The sequence below is a fragment of the Vigna unguiculata genome, chromosome 10 (genome assembly GCF_004118075.2).
Source record: "Vigna unguiculata cultivar IT97K-499-35 chromosome 10, ASM411807v1, whole genome shotgun sequence".
Classification (NCBI taxonomy): domain Eukaryota; kingdom Viridiplantae; phylum Streptophyta; class Magnoliopsida; order Fabales; family Fabaceae; genus Vigna; species Vigna unguiculata.
The window spans coordinates 39792883-39805391 of NC_040288.1; the positions used below are offsets into that span (position 1 = coordinate 39792883).

Genomic DNA, 12509 nt, shown 5'->3' on the forward strand with positions numbered 1-12509 from the left:
GTGATCATAATAACTTAAACTAATCATTGACATAGAAACAATTTCCACACGAATGCCAACCTGGGTATTTTAGTTTGTTTCACTGAATGCGTTCATTCTGCTACATACAAATAATTAAAACTTTAGTCATCAAAATTTCTTGGGGGCATGGACCACTTCAAATAATCATGGGATTATTGCTTCTGAGCTGCAGCCACGTTTGCAGGGCTCAAGAAACTGTACGTCCATAGCATATAGAAGCAATGTAGAGATTCTTAGCCCACTTCTCCTGAAAAACCAAACATATATACGATGAGACCTTAATTAACTGGAAAAACTAAAACCATTCAGACCTTAACGAGTTCATTGTTTCAGACCTTAACATGTGTACTAGGAAAAGCAGAAGTTCTAAGTGTTTCCTGAGTTTCATCCAAAGGTTTCCTCCTTGGCACACTGAGGACAAAAGCAGCTTGGTCCCAAGTTGCAGCAGTAGAAGTGATTCTGTAACCGCTGTCCCACCGCTTGTGAATCCCCTCACTAGGATACAGAAAGTCTAGTTCAATCACCTGAAATTCGAAGAAACAACAATGGAAAAACAACTGTTATTTATGCTATGAAGTTAAGTTGCATTATGAACTACACACACTACTACTGACAGATAAAAATGACCTGGTCTGAATATCCTGCACCACGAGACATGACCACTCCCCATCTGGGCCCTGAGGTGGCCATTGAAGTCACGTAAAATCCCTCCCTCCACTTTTTGTTAATCCACTTGAAAGGAAATGAATCACTGACTTTGTATGATTGCTGCACAAACTGTGTACCTGGAATCCGAGATCGTAGTCAGCAGAAAAATAAAATTGAAAATTGCCAATCGACATGGCCGATATACACACACACTCTCTCTTTGAGGAACCAACCCTTGGACATTACTACTAGCGAGCTCCCATTTACAGCTCCAGCAATTGCGCTGATGTAGTAACCTAGTTCCCATTGCTCCACGATCCATTCCTTCAGGTAAACCAAAACCGAGTATCCCTAGTTAATAAGCATGCCTTGGTATTATATAGGGTTAATTTTTTTTTTATCCTTATGTTGCCCTTATCACCTAATTTATCACGTAACCGCGTTGATTTTTGTTATTTGATAAACAACATTGTCATCGCCTAATTTACGGCATTAATTTTTGTCACGTTAATTCTGCAGGGAGGGTGGGGGAGGGGAGGAGTGGCAAGGAGGGTGGAGGGAGGGGAAGAGCAGCAAGGATGATGGAGGGGAGAGAACGACACACATGGCATACACGTGGATACAAACGCGTCAACATGTAACAATGCCGTTTGCAACATAAAAAAATTTGAAACCCTTGGGTGATGAGAACTTCATCTAGTCATTTCTAAAGTATAGGTCCAATGAGATCAAAATTTCAAATAGTGACTAATTCCAAAATCACTTTATAGTTTATGGATTAAACATAATTAACCCTATTATATATTAACAAATCTACACACTACGGTCATCCAAGAAAAAGACATGAGCAATATTTTCAAACAAAATTACTCATCATTGAGTAAATTGTATGTTTGTTGAAAATCTAATCTGTAAACAATCCATAAATAACAATATAAAAGAAATAGATTGAAATTTACCTTATGGAGAAAGAAGGGTGAGAGTTCGTAAACTTGGCCAGCGAAACCTGTCCCTGCATCCATGATTAATGCCCATACGCTTTGACATGAAGCAACACTGCTAATATATAAGCCATCCTCATTTCCTTTCTCAATATGCTGGGATAACCTTACATCTGATACATTGTAGTGATATCTGCAACAACACACAACACAATCATTACAAAAGTACAACTCCCTTACATTAATAATTTCAAAAGGTAGATAATTCTTAGCATATTAATCCTGTGACTAAAATATGAAACCTGATAGAACACAAACAAATATACAAAAAAAGTTGTACAAACAGATTCCATAAGATGCTAAGGGGAAATGTGCAATTAACATCTCTATGCATCAGTTTAAAATGCCAGAAATAGAACATAGAAATGGCAAAACAAATTTCATGACATGCTAATGTGTACCTTTGTTTCATTGGTCTACGAGCATTGTAAACACTTATCCACTGTGATGCTGGCAAACCAATACGAGTCTTCTTTTTTGGCTGGTCATCGTCCTCTTCTTCCATCGCTAACCGTCCTCTCTTATGGCCAATGAGCTTCAGACAACAAAATTAGCAATATCACATATTTTAGCTACGATCTTTGAATGCATAAAGTAATAACGAGTATCTTCACTAAAATCTTGGAATGCATATAAAACAACACAAATGCGAAGGGATAGCAAAATTGATACCTTTTGTGCACCTTCTGTATTAATTGGTCTAATATCTGGGTTAGGACCAACAATCCCATCAAATAGAGAAATATATTTTGCATAATTTGGTTCTTCATCAAACTTTAAGTTCACAACATGTTCAAGAAAATGCTTAAAAGGTAGGGGACAAAAGCAGCAAATAATCTCTGGAGATGTTCCCATCTTCTTCTTGCAAACCAGAAAACCTTTGTTTTCTCCCTGAGAAAATAATGTTAAAGACCAACATTCTGAACATAAGAATAAAACTAACTTATTTTAATATGACCAACCTGGAATCCCTGCCAAGGAAGGCGACCTCGGAGAAGAAAAATCAATGTATATGCAAGAGATTCCAAGTCATCCCTCCTGCTTGCAGTTCTCCCTAAATGTGCATGAACACTAGCATAGCGGACAGTGCCTCTGCAAATATTTCCCACATAATTTATTAATACCAATACAGAAAACTGTATAAAGAGATGAATAAATACTTTCTGCATGATCCAAATTCAATTACAAATACCTAAAAACATCTGGTCTTTGATCATATTCAACATGTGAGCCTGTTGTACTATCCCTCCACTTAGTTGCTGTACGCCCAAAACATCAAAGGAAGTGTGTAATTAAGCACTGGCAAAATATGTAAATATAATAAAAAAATTTAAGTTGACAACTGTATCATACCTAATCCAAGATCTACAAGAAACAATTTTTTCTCATCAGACGTCCCGGGAGGACCAAGCAGAAAATTTTCAGGCTTCACATCCCCGTGCACATATCTGCCATGTAGCCATATAGTTTAAGGAACATAATTTCAAGCATTACAACACATTATACACTATAAATATAAATACATGCACGCACACACACACTACTGATGCAAAAAAAAAAAAAAACTAGCTTTAAGGATACAAATATCAAAAAATTATCAAGTAATTTGTAAATGGAAATTATTCAATGTGGGTGGTACGAAAATTACCCTCGAGAGTGCATTTTTTCCAATATAGATATTGCTTCAATGGCAATACAAGCAACCATTTCAGTGGACATGCTGGAATTCAAAAAAACGCATTAGCACACCAACTGAAGTTAAAATCAACTACAAAGAATACAATTTTATTCATATATGGCCTAATTCCAAAAACTTACGCATGAGAGTTACTATTATTCCAAACATCCCACAGACTAGGTCCCAATATATCCATAACCTGCACAAATTAATTTATCAAGTCAAACAAACAGATTTTAACCCAAACAATCTCAAATACGAGAAATATAGAATCATCCTTCAATATAATAGTTGTAATAATGTTATAGAAACTGGATCCGAAACTCTTACAAAAGGAATTCTCAAATGAAAAAAAAAAAAATTGAGGGTTCTGTATATTTCTTTCAATTGCACCAAAGATTCATAATACATCCACCGGCACTTTGAGGGTCCAGCAACCCCCAACACAAAACACATATTTATCCATAACCTCCCTCCAACCCATAACTATAACTACTACCAGAATTTTCAGCTAATTAAATCAATTAGTTGTATTTCTATTATTTCTTCTTTCATAAACCTTTGTAATAGGTGCTCGTATTCTAACAATACCCTGTCCATCAAGATTCACCTTGTCCTCAAGGTGGAATAGTGGAAAATGTTCAGTAATAACCTAAACATCCTCCTAGCTGCTTCCAAAATCTGGTAGTTGCTTCCATTTGACAAGAATTTCTTGCTGCTCGCCTTTATTTATTCTACAATCCAACATGGCTTCTGGACTCAAATTCAATTCAAGATCATCTGTTAAACCTTCCAGCAGGGGTTGAGACTTTTCTGTAGTATGTATAACCTTCTTCAAAAGAGCCACATGAAAAAGGGATGAATTACTTCCCTTGCTGGTAAAGGATTGAGACAAAGTATTTGTCATTACCGCTGATCTGGTTGGAGCTGAATCTGCTCTGGTACCAGTTTATAGAAACTGGATCAGAAACTCTTACAAAAGGAATTCTCAAATGAAAAAAAAAAAAAAAAGAATGAGTGTTCTGTATATTTCTTTCGGTTGCACCAAATGATCACAACACATCCACTGGCATTTCGAGGGTCCAACAACCTCCCACACAAAACAATTTTTGTGCTCCTCCCCCAGACCCGAAAACACATTTATCCATAACCTCCCTCCGACCCACAACTATAACTACTAACAGAATTTTCAGCTAATTAAATCAATTAGTTGTATTTCTATTATTTCTTCTTTCATAAGCCTTCATAATAGGAGGTCGTATTCTAACATATTGAACAAATAGTCAAGAATAAGATTCAACATCATACCATGACATAGTAGTCTCCCTGCCTGCCCTTGTAGTGTACTTGTGGGACACCATGACTGCCACCAAGAGTGCTGTACAAATAATAGGGAAAGATGAACATGACGAATGGCATAGCCTAGAAAAAGAAAAAATGGAGACTAATAAAAGGAGACAGCATAGCACTCACTTGTACACTTGCCACTCGTAGGGTGGTCCATAGGTACAACCTTTACTAGTTCTATGCTCAAGTTTTAATGCAACCTGATCAAACAGTTAACAATGTGAATATCTTAAATTTCACCACAAGTAAAACTTCACATTCAATACGGAAAAGATACATATACCTCTAAAGCCCCAGGTCCAGTTCTCTCATTCAAATTTCCACCACAGCGTCGTCCAACATATACCTGACCAAATCCACCCTTGCCAAGTTTTCTTTCTACTTTATAATAAGGGGAATTACCTACTTGGATCTGTCCACGGAAGAGAACAAAACTAGGATATCAGTATAAGCAGAACATGTTATCATGCATATTAATGCTTCCTGATTTACAAGATTCAATGAAGAAAACTAAACGTTTATTGATATCCATGACAGCACGACAAAAGAGAAATGATAGAAAACTATTATGGGGGAAAACAACTCATAGAACTCTCTGTAGAGACTGTTGAACAACTGTGCTTGCATAAGTATGTTCTTTCTTAATTTATTGAAGAGTGACTTTGCAAACTGCCAGTGTTACACAGACAACTAAAGATGTTATTTGGTTTGCATCCACGATCTCACTCCAACCTTTACTTTCTAACATAGAATATGTGAAATTGGAAAAAGAACATAATATATTATTACAAGTGCAAAAATCATATCTGGAAATCTAGACAAATTTTATGTAGTGCCAGCTAAACTTCAGAAAGTAAATTCATAAGTATTAGGATGACCATCTAAACAAATATGTAGCATAGACAAACACATACCAACAGAAGAAATATTGACTATTCACGTTATAGATGAAAGAGGATCTTTTTCATTCGTATGGGTAAATTGTATTGGCAATGGATTCTTTCATAGAAAGGATTGGAAATGAGAACATGTAAAAACAAAAAATATACAGGCAACTGTGCCACTACTAGGATTTTTTTCTGCATGAGTGTCTAAATGTTACAAGCATTCTACAGATGCAATAATATACAGCTTATGCGTATTTGAAGAAAACTGATATGATTATGAGTGTATAAGACGTGTGTCAAAACAGATACTAGGAATGAAATGAAAACCAAAACAGAGTGCTCACACCAACACACGTAAAACCTGTTTTTTCAGAAACATAAATCACAAACTAGATGGGTAGGTAAGGGAAAATAGAAGACTGCTACACTGCACAGAAACAAACATGTCAATCATGATTCTCACTTTTACCTCACAAAATGTCCAGTTATTTTTCATGAGCCAACTTATAAAGTTGTGATCATATGCTATTTAAAAAGGTGTAAGCACCTACACAAGGGAGGCACAATCACATTAAAAACTTAAGTAAAACCTGCCACTAAAAAACTTGGAAACAACTGTTGATCTCTGATGAAAAAATGTCAATGGGCGTTTTCGAAGAAAGTTCTCATAATGTATTATAACAAAACTCTCGACCTATATACTCTTTTCATGATACAGAAAAATACATACAAAAGAATAAAAATAAAAACGTGAAAGAATAACTATCTAACCTTCTGAGGAATTTCAGGAGTATTGGCATCATCTTCACCACCTGCATTGGCCTTGTCATTGCTCCGACCTCCGCTGTCATGTCCAACCATCTCTTTCTCGCCTACCTCTTCCTTCCCCGCTCCAGCTCCAGCGGCACCAACACCTTTCCCCAATCCCCGATTCTCTTCTTCCTTCGCAGCAACAACTACGTGTTCATTTACCACCACCACCTGCTCTGGTGGTGGGTGCTGTTGTGGTTGTTTGGGCTTATTTTCGTTATTGTGGTTAACCTTCGGCACTGCTGCCGCCGCTGCCGCCGCACGTCGCCTCCGGGTCCTCGTCGCAATCGCCTCTCCTTCAACCACTGGATTCTGCAGCCGCTGTTGTTTCGCTGCTCCCCGACCCCTGTTCGCTCCGTTACGCAACACCGGCATCGTTCATCCTTCAAATCTCATCCTCCTCGCGCAAATTCTGACCGAGGAAAGAAAAAACGAAATTCTGGAAATTTTCACGTTTCTCAAACGCCGTTTGCCTCCGATCAAAGTCAGACCCAAAATATACCAAATACCTTCAAAATTTCCAAAACCGTGTCGATTCAAAACTAAAACTGAAGAGAGCAAAATGTGACCAAAACGAGAAGCGTTTCAAACGATCCACACTATTATAATACTCGAATATGAGAGAAGGGCGAATTAGGGTTCCGAAACGATCAAGCAGAGAACAAACCAGCCATGGACAAGGATGAGAGAGAAAAAATAGAGGCGAAGAAAGCTTTTGAGTACTTGCTGAGACAGAGTATTTTTTTATTTATTTATATTGTGATAAGAAATAATTTGTTTTATAAAACTAAGAAATTATTATCTTCATAATTAAATTCTCTATATGAAGAAAAAAAATTTGTTTGGTTTTTTTGAACCGTCGATGAAGCAGAATTGAACGGTTAGGTTTGATTAGAGTTTTTTTAGAATAATTAAGGTTTTAATGGAAATAAAATATAATTAATAATTTGACAGGATAGAAAATTACTGCAAAGTGCTCAGAGTATACGAGGCACCTGTGAATCGAATTTTTGCTTCAGAGGTTTTGCTATTGGGGAGGATCACTGCAGTGCACGATCGTCCACCGTTAGTGTGGTGTGGATGCTAACATCTCTACGGTTTCGTGGGTCCCAAGTCAACTTCATCAGAATCAATAGATTTAAAGGTTGACCAAGTTATTGGAGTTTTCCTTCCTCTTTAATAGTTTACAAATGTTTTGGTGTTATGGTCATAATTCTTCTATCATTTTTAAAATAATTTGTTTTGTTTTAATATATATATATATATATAACTCTACAAATATACTGATATAATTTTCAACCGGAAACAATATTGTTTTGAATGTCTCTGTAATTTTAACATATAAGATTATTCAAATTTTAATGGATTGATTATCAATTAAAGTATTCTGTTCCAATACATCCAATAAGTTCCACATTGCTTAGGAGTCGAGGTCAAGCGAAGTTTAAATACTCTTATCTCCCTCCACCCTCTGAGGTGCCTTTTAAGGACAAAACCGTGACGGAGCTAAAATGTTCTAAAGCGGACAATACCTCGGGAATGCGATGGTTGTTCCTAAACGACATATTTTTGTGTAAGGTCTTTAACATATTGTGGCCAACTTCACCTTCAATAGTATAAGTTAAGGAGAAAATGAACCACTTCAACAATACATAATCCATTATTTAAAAGTGTTGCTTGACATTTTTCCTTACATTTGACGATGTCTAACATATGTCTTTAACCAAGTTGACTTTTGAATCATTTATTTGCTAGTCCACCAAGAAACACAAAATGATTTACATACTTGAACAACTCAATGTAAAATCATTAAACATATATGGATAGGACAAATTTTATTGAAGGATGTTACAAATTCATTTTACCTCATGTTGTTTCGCATTTGACCACTTACACTTCCCCTTCCTTAAGTAAATACGAGTAAAGGACATAGATATCATCACAGGAGTAATCACACAACCAATAAATATTATAAGGTACATAATAGACAAATTTGTATATATTGATGCACTAGCCCATTTTGTTCAACATAAACAATGTATAAGAGGTTTAAGACATCAAAGAGGACAAGGAGTACGTAATCAGAACATTATACAAACTTAAAACAAAACAAACACTGAAAAACATGGTATTAAAAAATGATAAACAATTTTAGTATAAAGTAGATATAAAATGATACAAGGAAATACAATAATTACTCTTCCTAATATTTTATTTATAATAACATGAATAATAGTAATGATAATAAACATATCCATCACTGTTAAAAAAACTCATATTTTATACCAATTTTGTTTTGAAAATTTATTGTAGGAAATATTTATAATTTTTGTTATGAAAAAAAAATGCAGGAAATTGCTAACAATTTTTTTATGAAATATTTTGTACAAAACACTTTTCGAGACAAAATTTGTAGGTACATGAGGAACAAATGTGGAAAAATACCCATGAAGAAATTACCTACCAAATAAAATTCTTATAAAAAATAGCAGGAAAAAGTATTTTCTTGCAGTTTTTTTAACAAATTTGCAAAAAAATTCTCATGTAATACGAGAATTTTTAGTAGTGCATGCTAATATTTTGTAACGGATCATTCTAATTTTATATTTTTTTTATCAAAACAAACAATATAAAGTCTTTTATAATGAAAAACAATAAGGCATTATAATTTTCTTAAGTTTTTTAAAGTCTTGAAAAATAATATTTTCAATTAATTAATACTATAGTTATTGTTATTTACGATATTTTCTTAGAGTATATAAAAGTGTATTTGATAAGAAGTTGATTTTAAGTCTAATTCAATATTACAAAATCAGTTTATGAAATATGTTTCTAGAAACTTATATATTTTAAATTAATTTTATTTTAGTTAATATGACACTTCCACAAAATTTAATATAATTACTTAAACTCAGACAACATCAAAAGAGCATGTAACATTAATTAATTAAAATGTAAAAAAAGATTACTAACACACTATTGCTTTCGATAAATAATAATATTAATAGTAATTATTATTATTATTATTATTATTATTATTATTATTATTATTATTATTATGCTTTTGAAAATTTTATAAAATATTATATGAAGTGCTGAGCATATAATAGTTATAAATAACCAGTGAAAACCCTTGCCCCATACGCGGATGAGTGTTCACATTTTTGTGATGAAAAAAATAATAAATTATAATTGTAAAAATAAATATAAATACTTTTTACAATTTAATTATAGATTATTTTTATTTACTTTGTAAATGATTTTTATTTATTTAATTTATAAAAATAGTTAATTTGAAAAAAAGTAAAATTTAAATTAAACAATAACTTGGGGTTATGTTTGTATGCACAGATTTACTATTATCAGGAATTGGCAACGATGGATATACGAGTGAATTTGACGTTTGTATCTAATAATTTGCAAGCGAAGAAGAGTGATGATTTGCGAAAGAAGCTTGTGATATCATCTTGCCACTTTGGAGGAGATTTGTGGGTGACAAAGGGTATTTTACAATATTGTCCCTATGTGAAGGTTATTTGTGGGTGATAAAGAAGATAAAACAGAGGGCAAACATATGTATCCGATTCCAATTTCTTTCTTTTTCTCCACTTACCCAGATCCATTTTTTATGTATCCTATTCCAAGTGCTTATTCTTTACCCAGATCCGTGTTTTATGTATCTGATTCCAACACTTAAATATTTTATTTTTCACTTCAAATACATTATAATATTTATTTTTCTCAATTAATAAGTATTTTTAATATTTTAATTTGGGAACAAAAAATTCAAAATTAAGGGTATTTGGGTATTCTACAAGTTCTATTTATTAAAACAATATTTTTAATTTATCACATCACTCAAATCATTCACTAACTTTCACACAATTCATCTTCAAATCCACTCACTTTACCCTCTAAATCCACTAAAAAAAACACACATATTCATTCACTTAAATCTACACAAATCCATCTTCACACTCTTTTCCAAATCCATCTATCAAAGTGAACAAAGCCTAAGGGTGTGTTCCTTTGTGTAGATGGATATTGGGGAGAGTGTGAAGATGAATTTGTGTAGATTTAAGTGAATGAATATGTGTGTTTTTTTGAGTGGATTTAGAGGGTAAAGTGAGTGGATTTAGAGATAATTTGTATGAAAGTTAGTGAAAGATTTGATTGATGTGATAGATAAAATTATATGTTAAAATAGATATTAAGTTACCATAATACCCTTGTGTAAAAAAAAGAATGATTTTGTAATTTGATGTTATAAAAATAATTATAATTAATTAATACAAATTAAAAAAATAAAAATTATATAAAATTTTAAAATAAAAAAAATTAAATTTTTATGAGTGTATATATATATATATATAATTAAATTTTTAAAAAATTATATAATTAAATTTTAAACTAAAGTTAAATAATGTTAAAAAAATTAAAAAAAAAGTCAAAAAAGTCAAGAAAAAGGTAAAAAAAAGAAGAAAACCAACGACACTGGTGTCGTAACCGGTGTCGCCCCTTTGAAAAACAAGGCACCGGTTACGTAACCGGTGCCATCACTCTCTCACTCACCTTAACACCGGTGCCATCCAACCCCAACACCACAACACCTCACCACCACTGCAAGACACCGTGCCTCGCTCACCACCCTCACCTGCCAGTGCCATCCACTCACCACCCCAACACCTGCCATGCCCCCTGCAACACCACTCACAACACCGGTGCCTTCCCATCCTCCACTGCATGTGAAATGAAAAGCGAGGGCAAATACGGTAATGTGCTCGTAATATTCCCTAATTTGCTCCTTCTATGGTGGATGAAAACAAGTGTGTATCCCTCAAATCCGCACTCGCTTATCCGTCCAAATGAATGCAATCGAACACAACTGAATTCATCGATCCGCGCTCGCTAATTTCTTTGAACAGTATAATCCATGCAAGAGAAGAGGCCCTAAAGGATAAAAACGAAAAAAAAAAGTGGACACCAAAAAGAAACTGAACTTAAAATTATATAAAATTATATAAAATTTAACAACAGACAACTTCCCTTACAAGTTTTCAATTTCCGGATAACAATGATAAATAATTCAAACCTTAAAAGCTGCATAATTAAATTTTAAAAATAAATGAAAATCATTCTTTCAAAATAATTAGCAGCTACATATGTTTATTAAATATTACACTATTTTTTACAAAAATACAAACATGGCTTATAGTAAATATACTAAAACTGTTTACAACAATAAAAAATAAGTCATGTTAACACAATAATGGCGATAATTAAAATAAATATTCAAAATGATTATATTATATTATCATATCTAGATTATCCGGTGTTATTATCACTTAAATAAAAATAAAGTTTAAAATACTTAGTGTTTTAAATGCTTCTCAATTAAAGATATAACTAATTGTGTTTTTCATTTTAGTGTAATTATATTCAATATATTATTTTTAAACTAAAAAATAGCTGTATAAATTGGAAGAATATATAAATAAAAGTATGAAAAAAATATACTCCACGTATCGTTCGAATTTAAACTCTGGGAAGTACTTACAATAGCTTTGTCGTATACATAAATAAATAAAAGGAAACTTATAAATTTAATAAATTATTTCAATGTATACAAATATAAAAGTAAGGTAAGATGTGAAATGAAATGCAATAATGATTACAAATATCAAAGTGAAATTATATATAAAATATTATTTATCATTATCAATAAGCCCGTCTAGCTCAGTTGGTAGAGCGCAAGGCTCTTAACCTTGTGGTCGTGGGTTCGAACCCCACGGTGGGCGATTATTTTTTTCTTTTACATTTTACTGTATTTATGGATTGGGCTTTTCCATCTATTCACTTTTTTTTTTTCCTTTTTCATTTTATTAACACTTCATTTATGGGTTGGGCTTTTCCATCTTATTCACTCCTGGATCCATTTCTGGATCATTGTTAGTCCAATAGCTTTAAATTACAAAAGGTCTCTGCTCTTTCTTTTGGTTAAATAATCTGAAGCATGCCAATAATTTAGCCTAAATTTAATTTAAATTTTTTATTAGTATTAGAGAAATTAAATTTATAAAGTAAACTCACAATATATTATCAGACAATTTATTTGAA

General features: G+C 33.0%; 1 protein-coding gene and 1 non-coding gene across 3 annotated transcripts; one reads left to right on the top strand and one right to left on the bottom strand.

Annotated features, from left to right (window-relative positions):
* On the bottom strand, positions 1–7127 carry LOC114167068 (casein kinase 1-like protein HD16). Of its 2 annotated transcripts, XM_028051996.1 has the most exons (16): positions 6354–7125; positions 4979–5107; positions 4822–4895; positions 4657–4726; positions 3489–3547; positions 3319–3390; positions 3024–3118; positions 2863–2929; positions 2633–2762; positions 2343–2561; positions 2072–2205; positions 1629–1803; positions 903–993; positions 649–806; positions 357–545; positions 1–268 (listed from the first exon to the last, which is right to left on the bottom strand). In XM_028051996.1, the coding sequence occupies exons 1-16, from the start codon at positions 6765–6767 to the stop codon at positions 209–211; spliced, it is 2136 nt and encodes a 711-aa protein (XP_027907797.1). In that variant the 5' UTR covers positions 6768–7125; the 3' UTR covers positions 1–208. The 2 variants fall into 2 exon arrangements, 1 of the variants encoding a protein (XP_027907797.1); XR_003600097.1 differs by lacking the exon at positions 903–993 and having other exon boundaries at positions 6354–7127.
* Positions 7128–12117: 4990 nt separating this feature from the next.
* TRNAK-CUU lies at positions 12118–12190 on the top strand. The gene has a single exon. It is a non-coding gene; the product is annotated as a tRNA-Lys (tRNA).
* Positions 12191–12509: the final 319 nt, after the last annotated feature.

Bases quoted from the DNA above. Each gene is read 5' to 3' on its own strand.
- LOC114167068 (XM_028051996.1), bottom strand. From the start codon at position 6,767: ATGCCGGTGTTGCGTAACGGAGCGAACAGGGGTCGGGGAGCAGCGAAA. The intron at 3,391-3,488 runs GTAAGTTTTTGG...TTTGAATTCCAG, and splicing joins AATAATAGTAACTCTCATGC to CATGTCCACTGAAATGGTTG. The intron at 269-356 runs GTCTGAAACAAT...TTGGTTTTTCAG, and splicing joins TTCCTAGTACACATGTTAAG to GAGAAGTGGGCTAAGAATCT.